The sequence below is a fragment of the Rhinoraja longicauda genome, chromosome 35 (assembly GCF_053455715.1).
Source record: "Rhinoraja longicauda isolate Sanriku21f chromosome 35, sRhiLon1.1, whole genome shotgun sequence".
In the NCBI taxonomy this organism is placed as follows: domain Eukaryota; kingdom Metazoa; phylum Chordata; class Chondrichthyes; order Rajiformes; family Arhynchobatidae; genus Rhinoraja; species Rhinoraja longicauda.
In genome coordinates, this window is record NC_135987.1 from 22,104,303 (window position 1) to 22,124,416 (window position 20,114).

General features: G+C 45.1%; 1 protein-coding gene across 2 annotated transcripts in view; it reads left to right on the forward strand.

Annotated features, from left to right (window-relative positions):
• mtg1 (mitochondrial ribosome-associated GTPase 1) overlaps positions 1 to 20,114 on the forward strand; it is a 24,769-nt gene continuing 4,655 nt past the window's right edge. Inside the window, exons 1-10 of one of the 2 annotated variants that reach the window (XM_078428576.1) lie at positions 1 to 125; positions 2,129 to 2,193; positions 3,394 to 3,498; positions 5,883 to 5,969; positions 7,831 to 7,887; positions 9,823 to 9,913; positions 10,337 to 10,398; positions 15,566 to 15,662; positions 18,277 to 18,358; positions 19,530 to 19,642. In XM_078428576.1, coding sequence (XP_078284702.1) covers positions 2,140 to 2,193; positions 3,394 to 3,498; positions 5,883 to 5,969; positions 7,831 to 7,887; positions 9,823 to 9,913; positions 10,337 to 10,398; positions 15,566 to 15,662; positions 18,277 to 18,358; positions 19,530 to 19,642 — 748 coding nt within the window. In that variant the 5' untranslated portion in view covers positions 1 to 125; positions 2,129 to 2,139. Of the gene's footprint in view, positions 126 to 146; positions 378 to 2,128; positions 2,194 to 3,393; positions 3,499 to 5,882; positions 5,970 to 7,830; positions 7,888 to 9,822; positions 9,914 to 10,336; positions 10,399 to 15,565; positions 15,663 to 18,276; positions 18,359 to 19,529; positions 19,643 to 20,114 lie in introns of those variants that run through there. The other variant, XM_078428575.1, reaches the window with a different exon arrangement.

Below are 20,114 nucleotides of genomic sequence, written 5' to 3' on the forward strand. Positions count from 1 at the left end.
CCCTGGCGCCGGGGGGGATTTGGTGACGCTCCCTGGCGCCGAGGCGAATTTGGTGACGCTCCCTGGCGCAGAAGCGGGTTTGAAGACGCTCCCTGACGCGGGTTTAGAGACACTCCCTGGCGCCGGTGCGGGTTTGGAGACTCTCCCTGACATAGGGGCGGGATTGGCGACGCTCTCTGCCTGCCTGGCGCGGGGCGGGATTGGCGACGCTCCCTGACGCAGAGGCGGGTTTGGCGACGCTCCCTACCTGCCCGGCGCGGGTACCCGGTGCCCATCCATGAGCGGCCCAGCCGCCCACGCCGCCCTCCGGCTCTCCCGCACCTTCGACCTCGGCAGCCGCGACCTGGCGCGGTGGTTCCCGGGGCACATGGCCAGAGGTAGCGGCCGCGGGGGGGGGGGGAGCCCAGGGCCAGGGCCGGGGCCGGAGCTTGGGTGTGAGGCCGGGGGGAGCCTGGGGCTGGGGGGGCCCGGGGGCCTAGGTGTGGGGCCGGGGGGGCCCGGGGGGCCTAGGTGTGGGGCCGGGGGGGCCCGGGGGGCCTAGGTGTGGGGCCGGGGGGGCCCGGGGGCCTAGGTGTGGGGCCGGGGGGCCCGGGGGCCTAGGTGTGGGGCCGGGGGGGGCCCGGGGGCCTAGGTGTGGGGCTGGGGGGGGCCCGGGGGCCTAGGTGTGGGGCCGGGGGGGCCCGGGGGCCTAGGTGTGGGGCTGGGGGGGCCCGGGGGCCTAGGTGTGGGGCTGGGGGAGCCCGGGGGCCTAGGTGTGGGGCCGGGGGGGCCCGGGGGCCTAGGTGTGGGGCCGGGGGGGCCCGGGGGCCTAGGTGTGGGGCCGGGGGGGCCCGGGGGCCTAGGTGTGGGGCCGGGGGGGCCGGGGGCCTAGGTGTGGGGTCGGGGGGGCCCGGGGGCCTAGGTGTGGGGCCGGGGGGGGCCGGGGGCCTAGGTGTGGGGTCGGGGGGGCCCGGAGGCCTAGGTGTGGGGCCGGGGGGGCCCGGGGGCCTAGGTGTGGGGCCGGGGGGGGCCGGGGGCCTAGGTGTGGGGCCGGGGGGAACTGTACCGGGGTGTGGGGGAGCAGTCCAGGGGCTGGGGGGACCCCAGGAGTCCAGTCCCGGGGCCCGGAGCTGGGTGTGGGGTCGGGGGGAGCTGATCAAAGTGGGCAGATCAGCTCGTCCTGTCCCACCCGTCCACATGATCCTTAATTATTATTACTGTCCCAGCCCCGAGTGATTTATGTGGCAGCCCATCCAACATCTCCACTACACTCTGGAAGAAAGGTTTTATCTTTGTTGGTTCCTATTAAACTTCTCCTCACCTTACACCTATGCCCTTCAGCTCTTGCTTTCTCCACCCTATCGAGTCCCCATGTGGTTTTATCTGCCTCTTTCAGATCTCACTGAGCTCCAAGGAATAAAGTCCTCGCCAATGTTCCCCTTGAAACGTCTAAGATTATTAAGGGGTTGGACACGTTAGAGGCAGGAAACATGTTCCCAATGTTGGGGGAGTCCAGAACCAAGGGCCACAGTTTAAGAATAAGGGGTAGGCCATTTAGAACTGAGATGAGGAAAAAGTTTTTTAGTCAGAGAGTGGTGAATCTGTGGAATTCTCTGCCTCAGAAGCCAGTGGAGGCCAATTCTCTGAATGCATTCAAGAGAGAGCTAGATAGAGCTCTTAAGGATAGTGGAGTCAGGGGGTATGGGGAGAAGGCAGGAACGGGGTATTGATTGAGAATGATTGCCATGATCACATTGAATGGCGGTACGTGCAGGCTCGAAGGGCCAAATGGCCTCCTCCTGCACCTATTGTCTATTGTCGCCTGCCCGACATCTCCCTACAGCTCAAGACTTTGAATCCAGGCAACATCCTCGTAAATTTTATCTGCCCACTTTCCAGAAAATTCTATGATGTGATGATTCCAGATTAGACGATTCTGCCTCAGAAGTGTTTTCTTGTCCCACATACAGTGTAATTTAGTTTATTATTGTCTCCTACAGTGAAAATATTTTGTTTGTTTGCATGCATATAACTAGGTTTGTGAATCAGGAACATTGATTTGGCTAAATGATGGGGATGCAGATAGATTGCTTGTACTTTAACAAAACATGGTCCGTATCCTGAAGCCTGTTTCTGTTGTACCTTCTAGGACTTAAAAAGATGCAAGCTAGTCTGAAGAAAGTGGATTGTATAATTGAAGTTCACGATGCACGAATATCCTTTAAGGCTGTTCTCCTTAAACTATTTACCCCAAATGCTACAAGGCACCATCATTAGATAGCCATAATGAAACTTCCAATGTACATAACAGTGACGCTAACATGTGAGACACCTCCGCAGTTCAGTTGATCCATTTAGTGAATGTTGGTTTCACTTGCATTGCCACTATGCTAAAATTTGTTCTTGGCATCTGAGAGCTCTACAGCATGGAAGCAGGCCCATGGCCCAACTTGAATATGCCAGCTCTGTTGGAATACTGGGCTCCTCACACCTCTTCCTATATTTGTCGAAATGTCTTTTGAAAGTCATAATTTTATCCACTTCCGGGTACAGACTGCCCTCATTGAAATAATTGAGGCACCTCGATTATCACTTCCCTCTCACCTAAAGCTGTTTCCCTCTAGTTTTAGAATCCTCTTAAGGAACAGAATATAACCATGCACTTTATCCATTCCCCTCATGACCTTGTGGACCCCAATGTGATCCTCAGCTTCCCAGGCTCCCAAGACCAAAGCCCACCCTGTCTAACTTCTCCATATAACTCAAGCCCACCATGTCCAACCTCTCCATATAACTCAAGTTCACAAATCTATTTTTTTTTTTTAAAAGACACACTGTACTGGAGTAACTCAGCGGGTCAGGTAGTATTCTCATCCATGTTCTTCAGAGATGCTGTCTGACCCGCTGAGTTACTCCAGCACTTTGTGTCTTTTTTTGTAAACCAGCACCCACAGTTCCTTGCCTCTACAGTCCAGGTTCATTGCAAGGTGCTGCTCCAATCTACTCTTGTGTATTTCATCAGAGGCTAAAATGGGAAATTCTTGATTATTGACAGGTAAGTTAGTCATTGACCTCGTTCTGCAATCAATTTACCCGCTTGGACTGTGGGTCAATTCTAGGTCCTTCTGGGACTGTGCTAAACTGACAGGTTTTTCCCACTGCATTTTAGAAAGTGGTGATTGTAATGATCAATCTAGTACCACCATGGTTCCATCAATTCCTCCCATTTTGGAGGGATTGCTATTGTCAAATACCTTTGTCTTAAAATAGGCATTTATATTTATGATGTCGAAAACATTATAACCAACTAGCAGTAATAAAGATAAATCATTGTGGTGTCTGCAGATGAAATGGTTAATAAGAGTTCCTCTTCATGGCTATAAACTACTGTCAATAATCCTTGACCATTATTACATTCCTCTGTCTGGGCGCAACCCTGTATTTAAGGAGACCTTGGGCGTCAGGCCACATCTACTGGTGCTGAACAAAATGGACATAGCTGATCTAACAAATAAACAGGTCTGTACAACGACAAGCTAGGCTGCAAATTGCTCCGTAACTCCACTTATTTCACAGTTTTCCCATGCAGCCTTTTTACACTGTGGGGTAAAATGTAAGAGCAGTTGGTGCTGAATTTCCTCCAAATTTCCCTGTGGCGCCTGTAAGCCCATGATGCAGAGAATGGAGATGTACGACTTGACACAAGTCCTACACATGCTACTCAGTGATGCCGGGTCCTGACTGTGCCACATCGCAGCATTTATTGTCTCTCATGGAGCCTCAAGAAGTGTCAGCCTCAGGGGAGGAGAAGAATGCCACAATATTGTCAGTGAATCCAGCACAACTTATCTAATCACCAAGGTCACAGCAACCTTGCATTTGAACTACTGGGTCACAAGGTATTTCAGAAATATTAAGTGAGGACAGAAGCTTTCCAAAACTAGTGATCTCTGTCATTGTTCTGCAGGGAGGGGAATGGTATGGATAATGAGCTCGGAGACAGATAGTCATTTGGACAATGAATGATACAAATAATGGCTATTGCAATGCAATATAAACACAATAAACCATTTACTTCTGGATCAATGAAGGAATAGGAACCAGGTTTTCCTTTAACCATATAATAACCATATAACAATTACAGCACGGAAACAGGCCCATTCGGCCCTACCAGTCCACGCCGACCACTTTCTCTGACCTAGTCTCATCTACCTGCTCTTAGACCATAACCCTCCAATCCCCTCCCATCCATATACCTATCCAATTTACTCTTAAATAATAAAATCGAGCCTGCCTCCACCACTTCCACCGGAAGCTCATTCCATACAGCCACCACCCTCTTAGTAAAGAAGTTACCCCTCATGTTACCCCTAAACTTTTGTCCCTTAATTCTGAAGTTATGTCCCCTTGTTGGAATCTTCCCCACTCTCAAAGGGAAAAGCCTACCCACGTCAACTCTGTCCGTCCCTCTTAAAATTTAAAAACCTCTATCAAGTCCCCCCTCAACCTTCTACACCCCAAAGAATAAAGACCCAACCTGTTCAACCTCTCTCTGTAGTTTAAGTGCTGAAACCCAGGCAACATTCTAGTAAATCTCCTCTGTACCCTCTCCATTTCGTCGACATACTTCCTATAATTTGGCGACCAGAACTGCACACCATACTCCAGATTCGGCCTCACCAATGCCCTGTACAATTTTAACATCACATCCCGACTTCTATACTCGATGCTCTGATTTATAAAGGCAAGCATACCAAACGCCTTCTTCACCACCCTATCCACATGAGATTCCACCTTCAGGGAACAATGCACAGTTATTCCCAGATCCCTCTGTTCCACTGCATTCCTCAATTCCCTACCATTTACTCTGTACGTCCTATTTTGATCTGTCCTACCAAAATGCAGCACCTCACACTTATCAGCATTAAACTCCATCTGCCATCTTTCAGCCCACCCTTCCAAAAGGCCCAAGTCTCTCTGTAGACTTTGAAAATCTACTTCATTATTAACTACACCACCTATCTTAGTATCATCTGCATACTTACTAATCCAATTTGCCACACCATCATCCAGATCATTAATGTAAATGACAAACAACAGTGGACCCAACACACTAGACACTGGCCTCCAACCTGACATACAGTTGTCAACCATTACCCTCTGGTATCTCCCATTCAGCCATTGTTGAATCCATCTTGCAACCTCACTATTAATACCCAACGATTTAACCTTCTTAATCAACCTTCCATGTGGAACCTTGTCAAATGCCTTACTGAAGTCCATATAGACAACATCCACAGCCTTGCCCTTATCAATTTCCCTGGTAACCTCTTCAAAAAAATTCAAGAAGATTAGTCAAACATGACCTTCCAGGCACAAATCCATGTTGACTGTTTCTAATCAGGCCTTGTTTATCCATGTGATTATATATATTGTCCCTAAGTATCTTTTCCATTAATTTTCCCACCACAGACGTCAAACTAACAGGTCTATAATTGCTAGGTTTACTTTTAGAACCTTTTTTAAACAAAGGCACAACATGCGCAATGCGCCAATCTTCCGGCACCATCCCCATTTCTAATGACGTTTGAAATATTTCCGTCATAGCCCCTGCTATTCCTGCACTAACTTTGTCAAATGAGAATTTAGTTTTAAAAAATAACTTGCATTTGTATAGCACCTTTTATAGCTCAGACTAACACAAAGAAATTTAAAACCAAATTCTAGACATAATTTCTGAATTGTAGTCTAAGTTACAAGATTCTCTTGAACTAAGAATTGTAGAATGTTAGTTTAGTATTTGACGAAAGTCAGGTGTAAGTCTGAAGCACAATGGCAATGTTTAGCAGAGTATTCTGTTTTATATTTTCATTAGAATGAACATATTTCTTTTTATTGTTAAGCGAGTTCTGAAGGAATTGGATGAACAAGGAATCCGAAATGTCCTTTTCACCGACTGCTTTCGGGACAAGGATGTCCATGTAAAGAAAGTGAGTTCTTCATTTGAATTTGCTTGAATTCAGTTTAGTTCACCAGGAGTTTCCTGTGATATCAGTGGTGGCCATCAGGGATATCCTTTCAAATATGAGCACGTTGAAAATGATAGTCCCTGTTCCTATATTCAGCATCCATTCAACGATGATCACTTCCTGAATCTTACCTGATGTAAAACTTCTATGCAATCTGAAGGCTCCCTGGAAACACAGCCCACACTGAGATGGGCCTGTGGCAAATGATAAATCGTACCAATCACCCCAGAACAGCCAGAGTAAACATTGGGCATGTGGGGAACTTGCTATCCTATCCTTTGTAGATGCTTCAAGAGAGAGCTAGATAGAGCTCTTAATGATAGCGGAGTCAGAGGGCATGGGGAGAGGGCAGGAACGGGGTACTGATTGTGAATGATCAGCCATGATCACATTAAATGGCGGTGCTGGCTCGAAGGGCTGAATGGCCTCCTCCTGCACCTTTTGTCTATTGTCTATTAAACCAGGATCCCACTTCAGTCACCACATCTAGCTTCAAGCATGACTCCCCTGTAGAATACTTTTGTACAACATAAATTCTGATGATACTTTGAGACACATTCCCAAGGTACTTTGAATTTCAAAGTGTATAGGAAAATAACTGCAGATGCTGGTACAAATCGAAGGTATCACAAAATGCTGGAGTAACTCAGTGGGTCAGGCAGCATCTCTGGAGAGAAGGAATGGATGACGTCCCGGGTCGAGACCTTCGGGGTCCATGAGAGTCCATTCCTTCTCTCCAGAGATGCTGCCTGACTCGCTGAGTTACTCCAGCATTTTGTGATACCTTGAATTTCAAAGTGATATAGATATGATATTTCTTTAGTCAATAGGTGAAGAAATATACAATTTTACCAATGTTGATCTTGGGACATGGAATATAGAACTGTACAACATAGGAACAGGCCTGTTGGCCAACAATGGCTGTGCCAACCACTCTTAGCTGCTTGCATCTAATCCCTCCATTTGGAATGCCTATTCAAAGTCTCTTAAATGCCAATATCGTATCTGCCTCCACCACCCCTGGCAACTCATTCCAGGTATTCACCACCCTCTGCGTAAAATAAAAACTCACACCACACATCTCCTTTGAACTTTGCCCCTCTTACCTTAAAGCTATGCCCTCAAGTATTTATTGTTTCCATCGTGGGAAAAGGTTGTGACTGAGTACCCCATCTCATAATTTTATATGTTGTTATCAGCTTTCCCTTCACTGGAAAAAACGATTCAAGTCTCTCCAATTTCTTTCAGTACGAACTGCCCTCAGATGTTTAATAAATTAAACATTAGCACAGCACCAGATGAAGCATCAGCATATGAAGTTAAAGGAATATGTCGCATCTCCTTGAGGCAATCTCATACCTGCCACAAATGGTCAACAGATGCTGCTTTGATTGTAGCTGTACCAGCTCCATTCTGCTTTTGATGTATCCTGGATCATACAACAAGGGTGAACTGTGTTAAATGAACTACCAAATCACAGCAGGCAAATGAATACCGAGGAATACTGAAAGAGCTGTTCACTAGGATTCATTTATTAGAACCTAAATACTAATAGGAAGTTTGTTGGCACCTACTCAGAGTCACTGTCCAGAAACATTGGTTTCAAATCGACAGCCAACAATGCAGTTGCTGAGTTCCAACAATAAGTATATTTCTTTCCAAAGATTGTGCACATATGTGAAATTATTTTAAAGCCTCTGCATAAACATTGATATTTAACAGGGCAGTATAAATTATCTCCAGATTTAAATGTAAATCCTATACAATAAGTTTTCCTGGTTTTTGAATTGATCGTTAATTTCTGCTTTTTGGTTATTGGTAGATTGTTCCCATTGTTACAGATCTCATTCAAAAAAGTGACCGATATCATCGAACCGAGGTAAGGAGATTGGGTAATGTTTATAATGTACATTTGGTTGTTTGATGTCATGAACCAATGCATATGTATCACACACTCATGTGTATGGAGTTGTGCATAAACCACTTGTCATCATGCATCACTTGCACAATGTTTCTGTGAGCATGCAAGGAGTGAGTATACATGAATCTGCATAACAACTTATGAGGAGCTTCCGAATGAATAACTTCGTGAGTTTAGCTCACACACAATTCTTTGCAGCAGCCACCATTTAGATAACTTTGAAGTTCAGGGCAGAATGATTTATGCATGACTACATAACCAGTGGAATCCATTAAAATATTTGGTGCCGGGCATTTTGTGCATCCTGTTACTAAATTACCTGATGGATCCATCGTGGTCAATTGGATCCAGATTCGTCAGGCGTAGGAAGCAAAGGGTGTTTGTAATTGGAAGCTGTTTACAAGTACATTCTTTAGTCCTTGCTGCTTGATCCCTTTTGGAAATCTATATTAATGACTTAGACCCAAGTATAGGAGACATAATGAAGAAGTTTACAAATGATACAAAAATTGGCCTTGTGATTGATGGTGAATGAAAGGTTACTATTGTTACAAACTTTACTGTGAGTAAGTAGGTTGCCTATTTTCAAACATTAATTAAATTAAACATTAGCATGGCACCAGATGAAGTTTTACGACACAAAGTTGAAGGAATGTGTTCCCTCTCCTTGAAGCAATCTCATACCTGCCCCAAAGGTATGGGTAATGGGTGAACCGATGCTGCCTCGATTGCACCTCAGTCCCAGCTCAATTTTTGTTTTGAATTTGCATGGATCGTGCGACAAAGTATTAAACAAATCATTGCAGTCTGGCCAGTTGAACAGGAATATGTGCAAAATTGAGCTGCTGGAGGATCTCAGCGAGTCAGATAGTATTTGTGAAGGGATATACACAGTCTATGTTTCAGGTCAAGTTAGAATAGAAGGGAGATTGTCAGTGTAGATGAGGAGGAGAAGGCTGGGGCAAGAGCTGGCGAGCAATAATTATACATAGACAAAGGGAACTGCAGATGCTGGAATCATAAGCAAAAAATACAGAGTGCTGGAGTAACTCTGCGGGTCAGGCAGCATCTCTGGAGAAACAGTGTTATTTTGGGCAGGGAGACTGATTGTAGGAGGGGGAAGACGGCTGGAAGAGAGGAGGGAGAGAAGCAAGGCCCGGCAGGCAATAGTTAGACGCAGGGAAGGAACGTTTGATTGCCAGATGGAATGAGGATGGGGAGGAGAGGGAGATATAAACATAAGAACAAGGAAGAGCTGCAGATTATGAAATCAGATCGGAATGAAAGTGGAACAGAACCAGGGAGATGTGGTGGGCAGATGGGAACAGTGGAAGTCAAGATTGTTTCATTGTCATCTGTACCGGCTCCTACTTGTTCATTGTTCGTTGTTCCCACTACTAAATTATCACAGGCAACAGAACAATGAAACTCTTACTTGCTGCAGCTTAATAGGACTAAAAATGCAATAGCACACGGATAAATGAATAATAATCATAAAATAAATTGGCCAGCATCAACATTATGGGCCAAATGGCCTTCAGTGACATAGATTTCTTCTCTGAAATTATTTTTTTCTATAATCTGGAAAGGTGATAAATCTTTGGAAATATTTCCTTGTCAAGGAAGGTACCTAGGGAGATTTGAAATGAGGCCAAACACTATAATTGGAGAGTGGAGTACTTGAGAGAAAGGTATGTTGACCACACTGATAGATATTTGGAATTTGTACCTATCAGTTCAGCACAGTTGTGGATGTGTGTCTTAACTGTGTCAGTCCCATATATCATTGGTAGACCATGTAGAACATGTATGATCATTTAGAATGTATACATTCCGCTTTTGTTCAGGACACCTAATAATATGAAACTTGCAATTTGCCTTGTTCCCCTGTAGAACGTGGAGTACTGTTTGATGGTAATCGGTGTGCCAAACGTCGGGAAGTCATCCCTCATTAATGCCATGCGAAGGATGTATTTAAGGAAAGGTATAACACGTTTACCAAAACGTCTAGGTGTGGGCACAAAACGGCCTTTGTCTCAGCTCTAACCTTTAAGAGTCAATAAACTGATCGGTTGCATCTTCAGATTCATCCCAAGATCAGTGAACAGCAGGGCTAAGGATACCATGCAGCAGAAGGACATGGCTGATTCCAATGTCGTGGCTTCACCTTTGGCTCAAGCCCTGTGAACCTGGCTCTGCTGCTGGAAGCATAGAACCTCCCTTAAAATTCCACCCTTCCACTGATGGAATTAAACATTACGGGATATTATTTTTGTTTTCTCCCAGCCCTGTTTAATCTAGCAATATTTTGCTTGTCATTATTGAATTCTAGAAAAGCACAATCTCGCTTCTAATTTTACAGTCGAGTTGCTCGAGGGCTAAAGGCATTTCCTTGTTTTGTTTGAAGGCAAAGCATCGAGAGTTGGTGGTGCTCCAGGGATTACCAGAGCTGTCCTCACCAAGATTCAGGTGAATATAAGTGAAGTTTAGAAAATAATGTGTGTGCGGCACGTGTTTGTGGATTTTGTTCCCAGATGCATTCAGGAAGCCTGATGAAGCTGTGTTGCATGTTAGACAAATGCATTGGCTAGGTAACGAGGGCGCAGCACTGATGCATGTTAGACAAATGCATTGGCTGGCTAGCGGGGGCACAGTGATGGTCAATGCCCCAAGTGTGAATGCAGGTCATCGGGCATGGCACCCGTTATCTGTGGGGAAAGATTCTTGCCCATGCCTCACTTCATTTTATAGTTCAGTTTAGAGATACAGCGCAGGAACAGGCCCTTCGGCCCACGAAGTCTGCACCGACCAGCGATCCCCGAACACTATTACACACACTAGGGACAATTTACACAAACAACAAGCCAATTAACGTACAAACGTACATCTTTGGAGTGTGGGAGGAAACTGAAGAACTCGGAGAAAACTCACCTGGTTATGGGGAGAATGTACAAACTCCATGCAGACAGCACCCATAGTCGGGATCGAACCTGGGTCTTCGGCGCTGTAAGGCAGCAACTCTCCCGCTGTGCCACCGTGCCGCTCACTATATAGCATGTCATCTACCATGCCGTGGCCCAGCCTCCTTCATCAAACAGCATTACAATGCGTCCTTCACCCCCTCACACCCATGCCGACTCTCACCTATCAACACTGATCCAGTTTGCCTGTGTTAGGTCTGTATTCATGTGATGGAACAGAAATAGACCATTCAGCCCATCAAGTCTACTCCACCATTCATTCAAGGCTGGTCCACCTCCCCTTACCCCATTCCCCTGATTTCTCCCCATAATCCCTGACAACCGTACTGTATTCTTGCCTACCTTGTCTGTCTAAATGTCTCTTTTGTTAAAAAAGTGATTACTTGTGATTGCATCGCCTCCTCTGGCAGCGGTGAGATATCAACATGAAAGTGGTTCTGTCTAATCAGTATGTGGTCTATTGGCTGCTTAGACCCCAGTTACACTCTTTGGACATGTGTGGTAATACTAATATATATGCAGTACTCCTGAGACCTGGGGACTTGTGCAAAAGCTGGCATGAACCCACTTGAAGGAATGTTTAATAATTGGCACTGACGAATGTTTAAAGGAGATGTGTGAGGCAAGTTGTTTTTTACACAGAGGGAGGTGAGTCCCTGGAACAGGCTGCCAGGGGTGGTGGTGGGGGCAGGTGCGATGGTGGTGTTTATGAAGTTTTTGGATAGGCACATGGATATGGAGGGAATGTAGGGATATGGATTATGTGCAGGTGGATAAGAGATGGTCTTGGCATCATGTGGAGACAAAGAAATGCAGGTGCTGGTTTATACACAAAAGGACACAAAGTGTTAGAGTAACTCAGCAAGTCAGGCAGCATCCCTGCAGAAGGTAGATAGGTGGTGTTTCTGTCTGAAGGGTCGTGATCCAGGTCTTGGCATCATGTTCAGCACAGACATTGTGGGCTGAAGGGCCTCTCGTGTGTTATATTCCACATTCTAACAACAATCATACATGAAGAAACATTGGGTCTTCACCTTGGCCAAGGAATGTTGGAGCAGACACTTCAGTCTGTCTTTGTTGCAAGTCGGATCACTGGTTTATGGGAGAAAGATTGCAAGACCTCGTTTTTACAGTCGTGCCGGCATCGATGTGGCCATGAGGTGTTCAGGCCTCTGATGGTGGAAAGCGATAGTGTATTGCTCCATGGTTGAGTTTATTGTCATCTGCACTGTGACAAGGAGTCACAGTTTAAGGATAAGGGGGAAGTCTTTTAGGACCGAGATGAGAAAGTTTTTTTTCACACAGAGAGTGGTGAATCTGTGGAATTCTCTGCCACAGAAGGTAGTTGAGGCCAGTTCATTGGCTATATTTAAGAGGGAGTTAGATGTGGCCCTTGTGGCTAAAGGGATCAGGGGGTATGGAGAGAAGGCAGGTACGGGATACTGAGTTGGATGATCAGCCATGATCATATTGAATGGCGGTGCAGGCTCGAAGGGCCGAATGGCCTACTCCTGTACCTATTTTCTATGTATGATGAGGTACAGGTAAAATCTCACAGGCACTCCGACAAATAGGCAAAAGCATAAATGATCCATTCATTATACACAAATTCTGCAGGGCCTGATGGTCTGCATCCCAGGGTACTTAAGGAGGTGGCTCTAGAAATAGTGGAAGCATTGGAGATCATTTTTCAATGTTCTATAGATTCAGGATCAGTTCCTGTGGATTGGAGGATAGCAAATGTTATCCCACTTTTTAAGAAAGGAGGGAGAGAGAAAACGGGTAATTATAGACCAGTTAGTCTGACATCAGTGGTGGGGAAGATGCTGGAGTCAATTATAAAAGACGAAATTGCTGAGCATTTGGATAGCAGTAACGGGATCATTCCGAGTCAGCATGGATTTACGAAGGGGAAATCATGCTTGACAAATCTACTGGAATTTTTTGAGGATGTAACTAGGAAAATTGACAGGGGAGAGTCAGTGGATGTGGTGTACCTCGACTTTCAGAAAGCCTTCGACAAGGTCCCACATAGGAGATTAGTGGGCAAAATTAGAGCACATGGTATTGGGGGTAGGGTACTGACATGGATAGAAAATTGGTTGACAGACAGAAAACAAAGAGTGGGGATAAATGGGTCCCTTTCGGAATGGCAGGCAGTGACCAGTGGGGTACAGCAAGGTTCGGTGCTGGGACCCCAGCTATTTACGATATACATTAATGACTTAGATGAAGGGATTAAAAGTACCATTAGCACATTTGCAGATGATACTAAGCTGGGGGGTAGTGTGAATTGTGAGGAAGATGCAATAAGGCTGCAGGGTGACTTGGACAGGTTGTGTGAGTGGGCGGATACATGGCAGATGCAGTTTAATGTAGATAAGTGTGAGGTTATTCACTTTGGAAGTAAGAATAGAAAGGCAGATTATTATCTGAATGGTGTCAAGTTAGGAAGAGGGGATGTTCAACGAGATCTGGGCGTCCTAGTGCATCAGTCACTGAAAGGAAGCATGCAGGTACAGCAGGCAGTGAAGAAAGCCAATGGAATGTTGGCCTTCGTAACAAGAGGAGTTGAGTATAGGAGCAAAGAGGTCCTTCTACAGTTGTACCGGGCCCTGGTGAGTCCGCACCTGGAGTACTGTGTGCAGTTTTGGTCTCCAAATTTGAGGAAGAATATTCTTGCTATTGAGGGCGTGCAGCGTAGGTTCACTAGGTTAATTCCCGGAATGGCGGGACTGTCGTATGTTGAAAGGCTGGAGCAATTAGGCTTGTATACACTGGAATTTAGAAGGATGAGGGGGGATCTTATTGAAACATATAAGATAATTAGGGGATTGGACACATTAGAGGCAGGAAACATGTTCCCAAATGTTGGGGGAGTCCAGAACAAGGGGCCACAGTTTAAGAATAAGGGGTAGGCCATTTAGAACGGAGATGAGGAAGAACTTTTTCAGTGAGAGAGTGGTAAAGGTGTGGAATTCTCTGCCTCAGAAGGCAGTGGAGGCCAGTTCGTTGGATGCTTTCAAGAGAGAGCTGGATAGAGTTCTTAAGGATAGTGGAGTGAGGGGGTATGGGGAGAAGGCAGGAACGGGGTACTGATTGAGAGTGATCAGCCATGATCGCATTGAATGGCAGTGCTGGCTCGAAGGGCTGAATGGCCTACTCCTGCACCTATTGTTTATTGTCTATTGTCTGCAGTTTAAAAAAACCAACAAAAAAAGGACTACTCGAAAGGAAGACGTTAATACAAAACACAGTTAGAAAAATACAAGTCCATTGTAGCGCAAGATGTAGTCCACAGTATTCCGTTGACAAGGTAGGGTTAGGATTGTGCAGGTAGGTTCAAGAACCTGATAGTTGAGGGAAAGTAGCTGTTCCTGCACCTTGTGGTGTGTGACTTCAGCCTTCTGTATCTCCTGCCCGACAACAGCAGTGAGAAGAGGGCACTGCCCAGATGGTGGGGATCCTTGATGATAGATAGATGCCGCCTTCTTGAGGCAGTGCCTGGTGTAGATGCTTTGATGTAGGGGAGGGCTGTGCCTGGTGTAGATGCTTTGATATAGGGGAGGGCAGTGCCTGGTATAGATGCTTTGATGTAGGGGAGGGCAGTGCCTGGTATAGATGCTTTGATGTAGGGGAGGGCTGTGCCTGGTGTAGATGCTTTGATATAGGGGAGGGCAGTGCCTGGTATAGATGCTTTGATGTAGGGGAGGGCAGTGCCTGGTGTAGATGCTTTGATGTAGGGGAGGGCAGTGCCTGGTGTAGATGCTTTGATATAGGGGAGGGCTGTGCCCATGATGGACCGACCGGGCTGAGACCACCACTCTGCAGCCTCTTGCGAATTTTGAAATAGCTGCCCGCAGTTCATGTTTGCCATTAAAATATTGTTGGGGCAATTTACCAACTATCAAAGAATGTTGTGTTTCAATATTTATTTGGGTAGCTTCAATCCTTTTCATGCCAGTCAGTTTCAGCTGGATCATAGATCCAGGAAGAGCTGGTATCTAGTTCATACTGGGATTAAATATCCAGAAGCAATATTGATTAGAAAACTCATCTACATCAATATGCTTTAAAAAAAGGAAAGAAAGACGCATCCAGAGCTCTCAGTCCCTGAAAGTGACATGTCCCACTCCTCTCTGTACCAATGGGCACAGTAACAATTAAAAATCAAAGTAAGAATTTATGAATGAAAGTAAGAAAGTAAAGTAAGAATTTAATTGTTCCGTTTCAGTAGATATGATAATGACACACTCTTGATCCTTGACTATTAAAAAAAATTGGTACCACATTATTAATTATGAGACCTATAAAAATGAATGCTTCTCCGCTCTTGGTAAAATGAAGAATATCAGCAGACCTTGGCAAAATCACTGATGGTTATTTCATGATAATGTACCGTATTATGGAACAGCTTTCTGCAGTGACAAATGGTTCACTTGTTGTAACGAGGACTCCTGGAGAACAGCTGAAGGTTACTGTGACCTGATTAGCTGAAGCGTGCTATTAATATATTTGATTTCCTTCTCATCCTTTCAGTACAGAGGTGGTGGGTACTTCATCACATGATCATCAGCTACAGATACAACTGGTGATAATCTAGGGCTGGTGATTTGCTCATCACCTTTACTGAGTATAATGTTCTGTTTCTGCAGGTCTGTGAGAGACCCATGATCTATTTATTGGACACTCCTGGTGTGCTGTCTCCACACATTGAAAGCGTGGAAATAGGCTTGAAGCTGGCACTCTGTGGTACGTTCTACATTTGGAAGTGGATAAAGCTTTACTTTATCAGTGTTATTAGAAGTTATTCAAACTGTACATACCAGGTGTTTTCCATTGAGCAACATGGCTTTAGATTGACCAGTGAAAACTCTTTAAAACTACTGGAACTAACAGTTGAAAGACGTTTTTTTTGCTAACTAGGCAATGGTAAATCATTGTTGAATCCGTTACTGCAAATCAACACATCTTTGCGCTGATAATTCCTTGTGAAGCCAATTCATGATGTTGCCCTTGTCAATGGAGCTGAGAAAATAATACCTGGATAATTTCCCAGAGAAAATGTAATTTAACGAGCAGGTCACCATCTCTGAAAGGCATACCGCTGTGTACAGGACAGTTGTTGAATCAAGACCAGCATTAGTACACAGGCCCAGAGAAAATACTGAACAAGTCATTCTATGCTGTTGTTCTGGTCCATAAGGATGTAATTGTTTGCCCCACTCCTCTCTGTACTTGGCATAGTGAGACATTTCTTTGATTGAACTGAGTGCATTGAAACAGGAAAGCATTGCATCTCAATGAACACGGACTGAAGAAAGGTAACTATACTTGAGTCATACAGCAAGGAAACAGGTTCTTCAGCTCAGCTTGCCCATGCCGACCAAGGTGCCCCATCTACACTAGACCCACTTGCCCACATTTGGCCCATTTGTCTCTAAACCTTCCCTCTCCATGTATCTGTCCAAATGTCTCTTAACACCTGTTATAGTTTCTGTCTCGACTACTCCTCTGACAGCTCGTTCCATAAACCCACCACCATCTGTGTGGAAAAAGTTGCCCCTCAGGTTCCTATTAAATCTTTCTTCTCTCACCTTCAACCTATGTCCTCTGGTTCTTGATTCCCCGATTCTGGGTAAAAGACATTGGGCATTCCCTCATTATTTTATACACCTCTATAAGATCACTCCATATCCCTCTGCGCTCCAAGGAATACAGTCCTAGCCTGTCCAATCTCTCCCTGTAGCTGAGGTGCTCTCTCCTGGCAACATTCTCACAAATCTCTGTACAATTTCCAGCTAAACAACATTCTTCCAATGTGTAGGAAGGAACTGTAGATGCTGGTTTACACCGAAGATAGACACAAAATGCTGGAGTAACTCAGTGGGTCAGGCAGCATCTCTGGAGAGAAGGAATGGGAGACGTTTTGGGTCGAGACCCTTCAGACTGATGTCAGGGGAGAGGGAGATACATTGATAAGGACAAAGGGGATGGAGGTCAAGGAAAATGTAGAATAGATCGTTGTTAGCTGGGAGAAGGTAAGAAGTTTGAGGGATATGTTTACGGGGGCCCTGAGGGCCTCACCAGGCCCTTGAACAAGCAGCTGTTTAAACCTTGGTTATCTAGTTATGGTAAGAGCTGATTGCTATTTGCTTTTTAATTCAGCCCTACAGTTGCACAAATTGAGGGAATTAGAGTGCAAATTGTCCGTTTATTGAGTATCTTGCCCTGTTGTCTACCATGCTGCCTGGTGTAAATATGTCAACGTCACTGGAAAATTAGGGTAGTACTTGCCACAATATTACAGATACAGGTCCTTGTGGAAGAATCATTATCAGTAGACATTCCTGAGAGGCCACATATTCACTACTTATTAGCTGTACAGTGTGTGCAATCACTTCATTCCTCTGAACTGTGACAGCTTGTCTACAACTTTACATTTACAGGAGTGTCTGTCAGCATGTAAAACAACGAATAAAAGAAAACTGATGTTTACTATATTTTATAAAATCTCAACAGACCACCAAAATAAATCCCCGCAGCACAAAACAACCACTGTGCTCAGCCTTGCAGTGACGATTTACAAGGACTTGTAACTCAAAGTGATTTGTGACACACTCCTATTATTCAACTCTCAGTGGGCATAAAATTAAGGTTGCATTAAATCAACTTTCTACTTCTCTTGGAAGTTGTAATATTCTGGGCATCCATTCAGATGATTGTGGTTACAAATTCCACTGAAGACGTGATTAGCTTTGTTCAATACTGGACTGAGTGCAGTTCTGTTTGATCCATTGAAACAAAGACTCAGTTTGATCTGCTCATGAGTCCCTCACGTTAAAGTTCTAGTGGTAGGAATTAAATAGCAACAAGGAATTTCTCCTTGTGATTTTGTCCATATTGTCACCAAGATAACTTACTACTGTTTGTTTATGCTACAAACACAGCTGGTAGAGCTGTAGCCTCACAGCGTCAGAGACCCGGGTTTGATCCTGACCTCGGGTGCTGTCTGTGTGGAGTTTGCATGTCGCTGTGACCGTGTGGGCTTTCTCCGATTTCCTCCCACATGCCAAAGACTGCAGGTTAATTGGCCTTTATAAATTGCCCCTAGTGTGTAGGGAGTGGATGCAAAAGTGGGATAACATGGAACCAATGTGAACGGGTGATCGGTGGTCGGCATGGACTCGGTGGGCCGAAGGTTGTCTCTCTAAACTAAACTACATGCATGTTGGTTGCCGACTACAGGACTGTGCCTCAGAGGTTAATTTGGGGATAGCTTTGGAATGTTCTAAGAATATGAAAGGCAGCTTCAATTGAAAGATTTTCCTTTCAATGTAATTGTTTTGTATTTGATTTCCCGCAGGAACAATATTGGACCATTTGGTGGGAGAGGAAATAATTGCAGATTATCTGCTCTACACTCTCAATAAACATCAGAAGTTTGAGTAAGCATCAGTTTTCACCATGTTTTGTTTTGTTGAGCATACCCACAGCTGTGTGTATAACGTTTGTGCATTTTCTGACGGGACAAGTATTGTTTCATAATATATACTAATCGCACACTAGGGTATGGGAACCCTGGAGTGGTTTCATCAGGCATGTTTGATTATAAAAGACTCACACTGTTGATATTTGACCTGTATATGACTGAATTTCAGCTCAAACCTTTCTCTGCCTCAGTGCTCAGAGTGCTTCTACACTCTGTGTACACATCCTCAGAGTGCTACACTTTGTGTACACATAGAAACATAGAAAATAGGTGCAGTAGTAGGCCATTCGGCCCTTCGAGCCTGCACCGCCATTCAATATGATCATGGCTGATCATCCAGCTCAGTAGCCTGTACCTGCCTTCTCTCCATACCCCCTGATCCCTTTAGCAAAAAGGGCCACATCTAACTCCCTCTTAAACATACTCAGAGTGCTACACACTGCATACACACCCTCAGTGCTACACGCTGTGTACAGATCGTCAGAGTGCTGCACTCTGCGTACACCCTCAGAGTGCTTCTACGCTGCGTACACACACTGCTTCTATGCTGTGTACACATCCTCAGTGCTTCTACACTGTACACATCCGCAGAGTGCTTCTACACTGTACACATCTGCAGTGCTTCTACACTGTACACATCCTCAAAGTACTTCTACACTGTACACATCACAAGACATCCTGGGGCTTTGACGGCCATTATTAGCCCGCTTGGGCTCAGCAGGTTGCCACCACCACTGATGGGATAAGCAATAAAAGCTCTCGTGGTATTTGAATGGTGTGTTGGGAGAACCTACATGCTCTTCCTTGAAGGCACAGATAATTTATCGTCCCATCAATCTTTCATACCCTCCTGCAGTTAATCACTGCCAGCACTGCACTTCAATCCTCTCATATTTTGGGGCTTAAACCCAGGGTCATCTGCCTCAAAGGCAAAGCACTACCAATGAACGAAGGTGAGAACAAAAAGAAAAGTTTAACAACCTGGCCCGCAGACTAGCATTTTGTGCCTATCGTCGATATAAACCAGCATCTGCAGTTCCTTCACAAGAAAGGTTTACTGTCTGTTATTTGTGCGAACCTCTGGTTGTGATTGAAACCCCAACAAGGTTCCATGCCTTTCCTTTCAGTTACGTTGAGCACTATCAGCTGGGGGAGCCCTGCGATGATCTGCAGACTGTGCTGAAGAAAATAGCTGTGAAGCTTGGCAAGATGCAGAAAATCAAAGCCCTTACTGGCATTGGTGAGTTCAGATTGTGCTTTACTGATAATTCTTTTCACATTAAATCTTCATGATTTGCTGTTATCAGGCAACTGAGTCGTCCTACCACAACTAGAGAGCAATGCTGAACTACTATCTACCTCTTTGGTGACCCTCGGACTATCCTTGATCAGACTTTGTTGGCTTTACCTTGCACTAAACGTTATTCCCCTATCACGTATCTATACACTGTAATTGGCTCGATTGTAATTATGTCCTGTCTTTCTGCTGACTGGATAGCACAACAAAAGCTTTTCACTGTACCTCGGTACACGTGACAATAAACTAAACTGAACTAAAGTTATATTATGCACAAGTAAGTAGCTACAGACCATGATGTGTCCCAGTGAGGGGGACCACACTTGATTCAGCTGGTGTGTTATCAGGTGTACGAAGACCAGACCTGACAGGCTGGATCACTCTTCTCTTCAGAGGTGACCTGATGGACATTGTT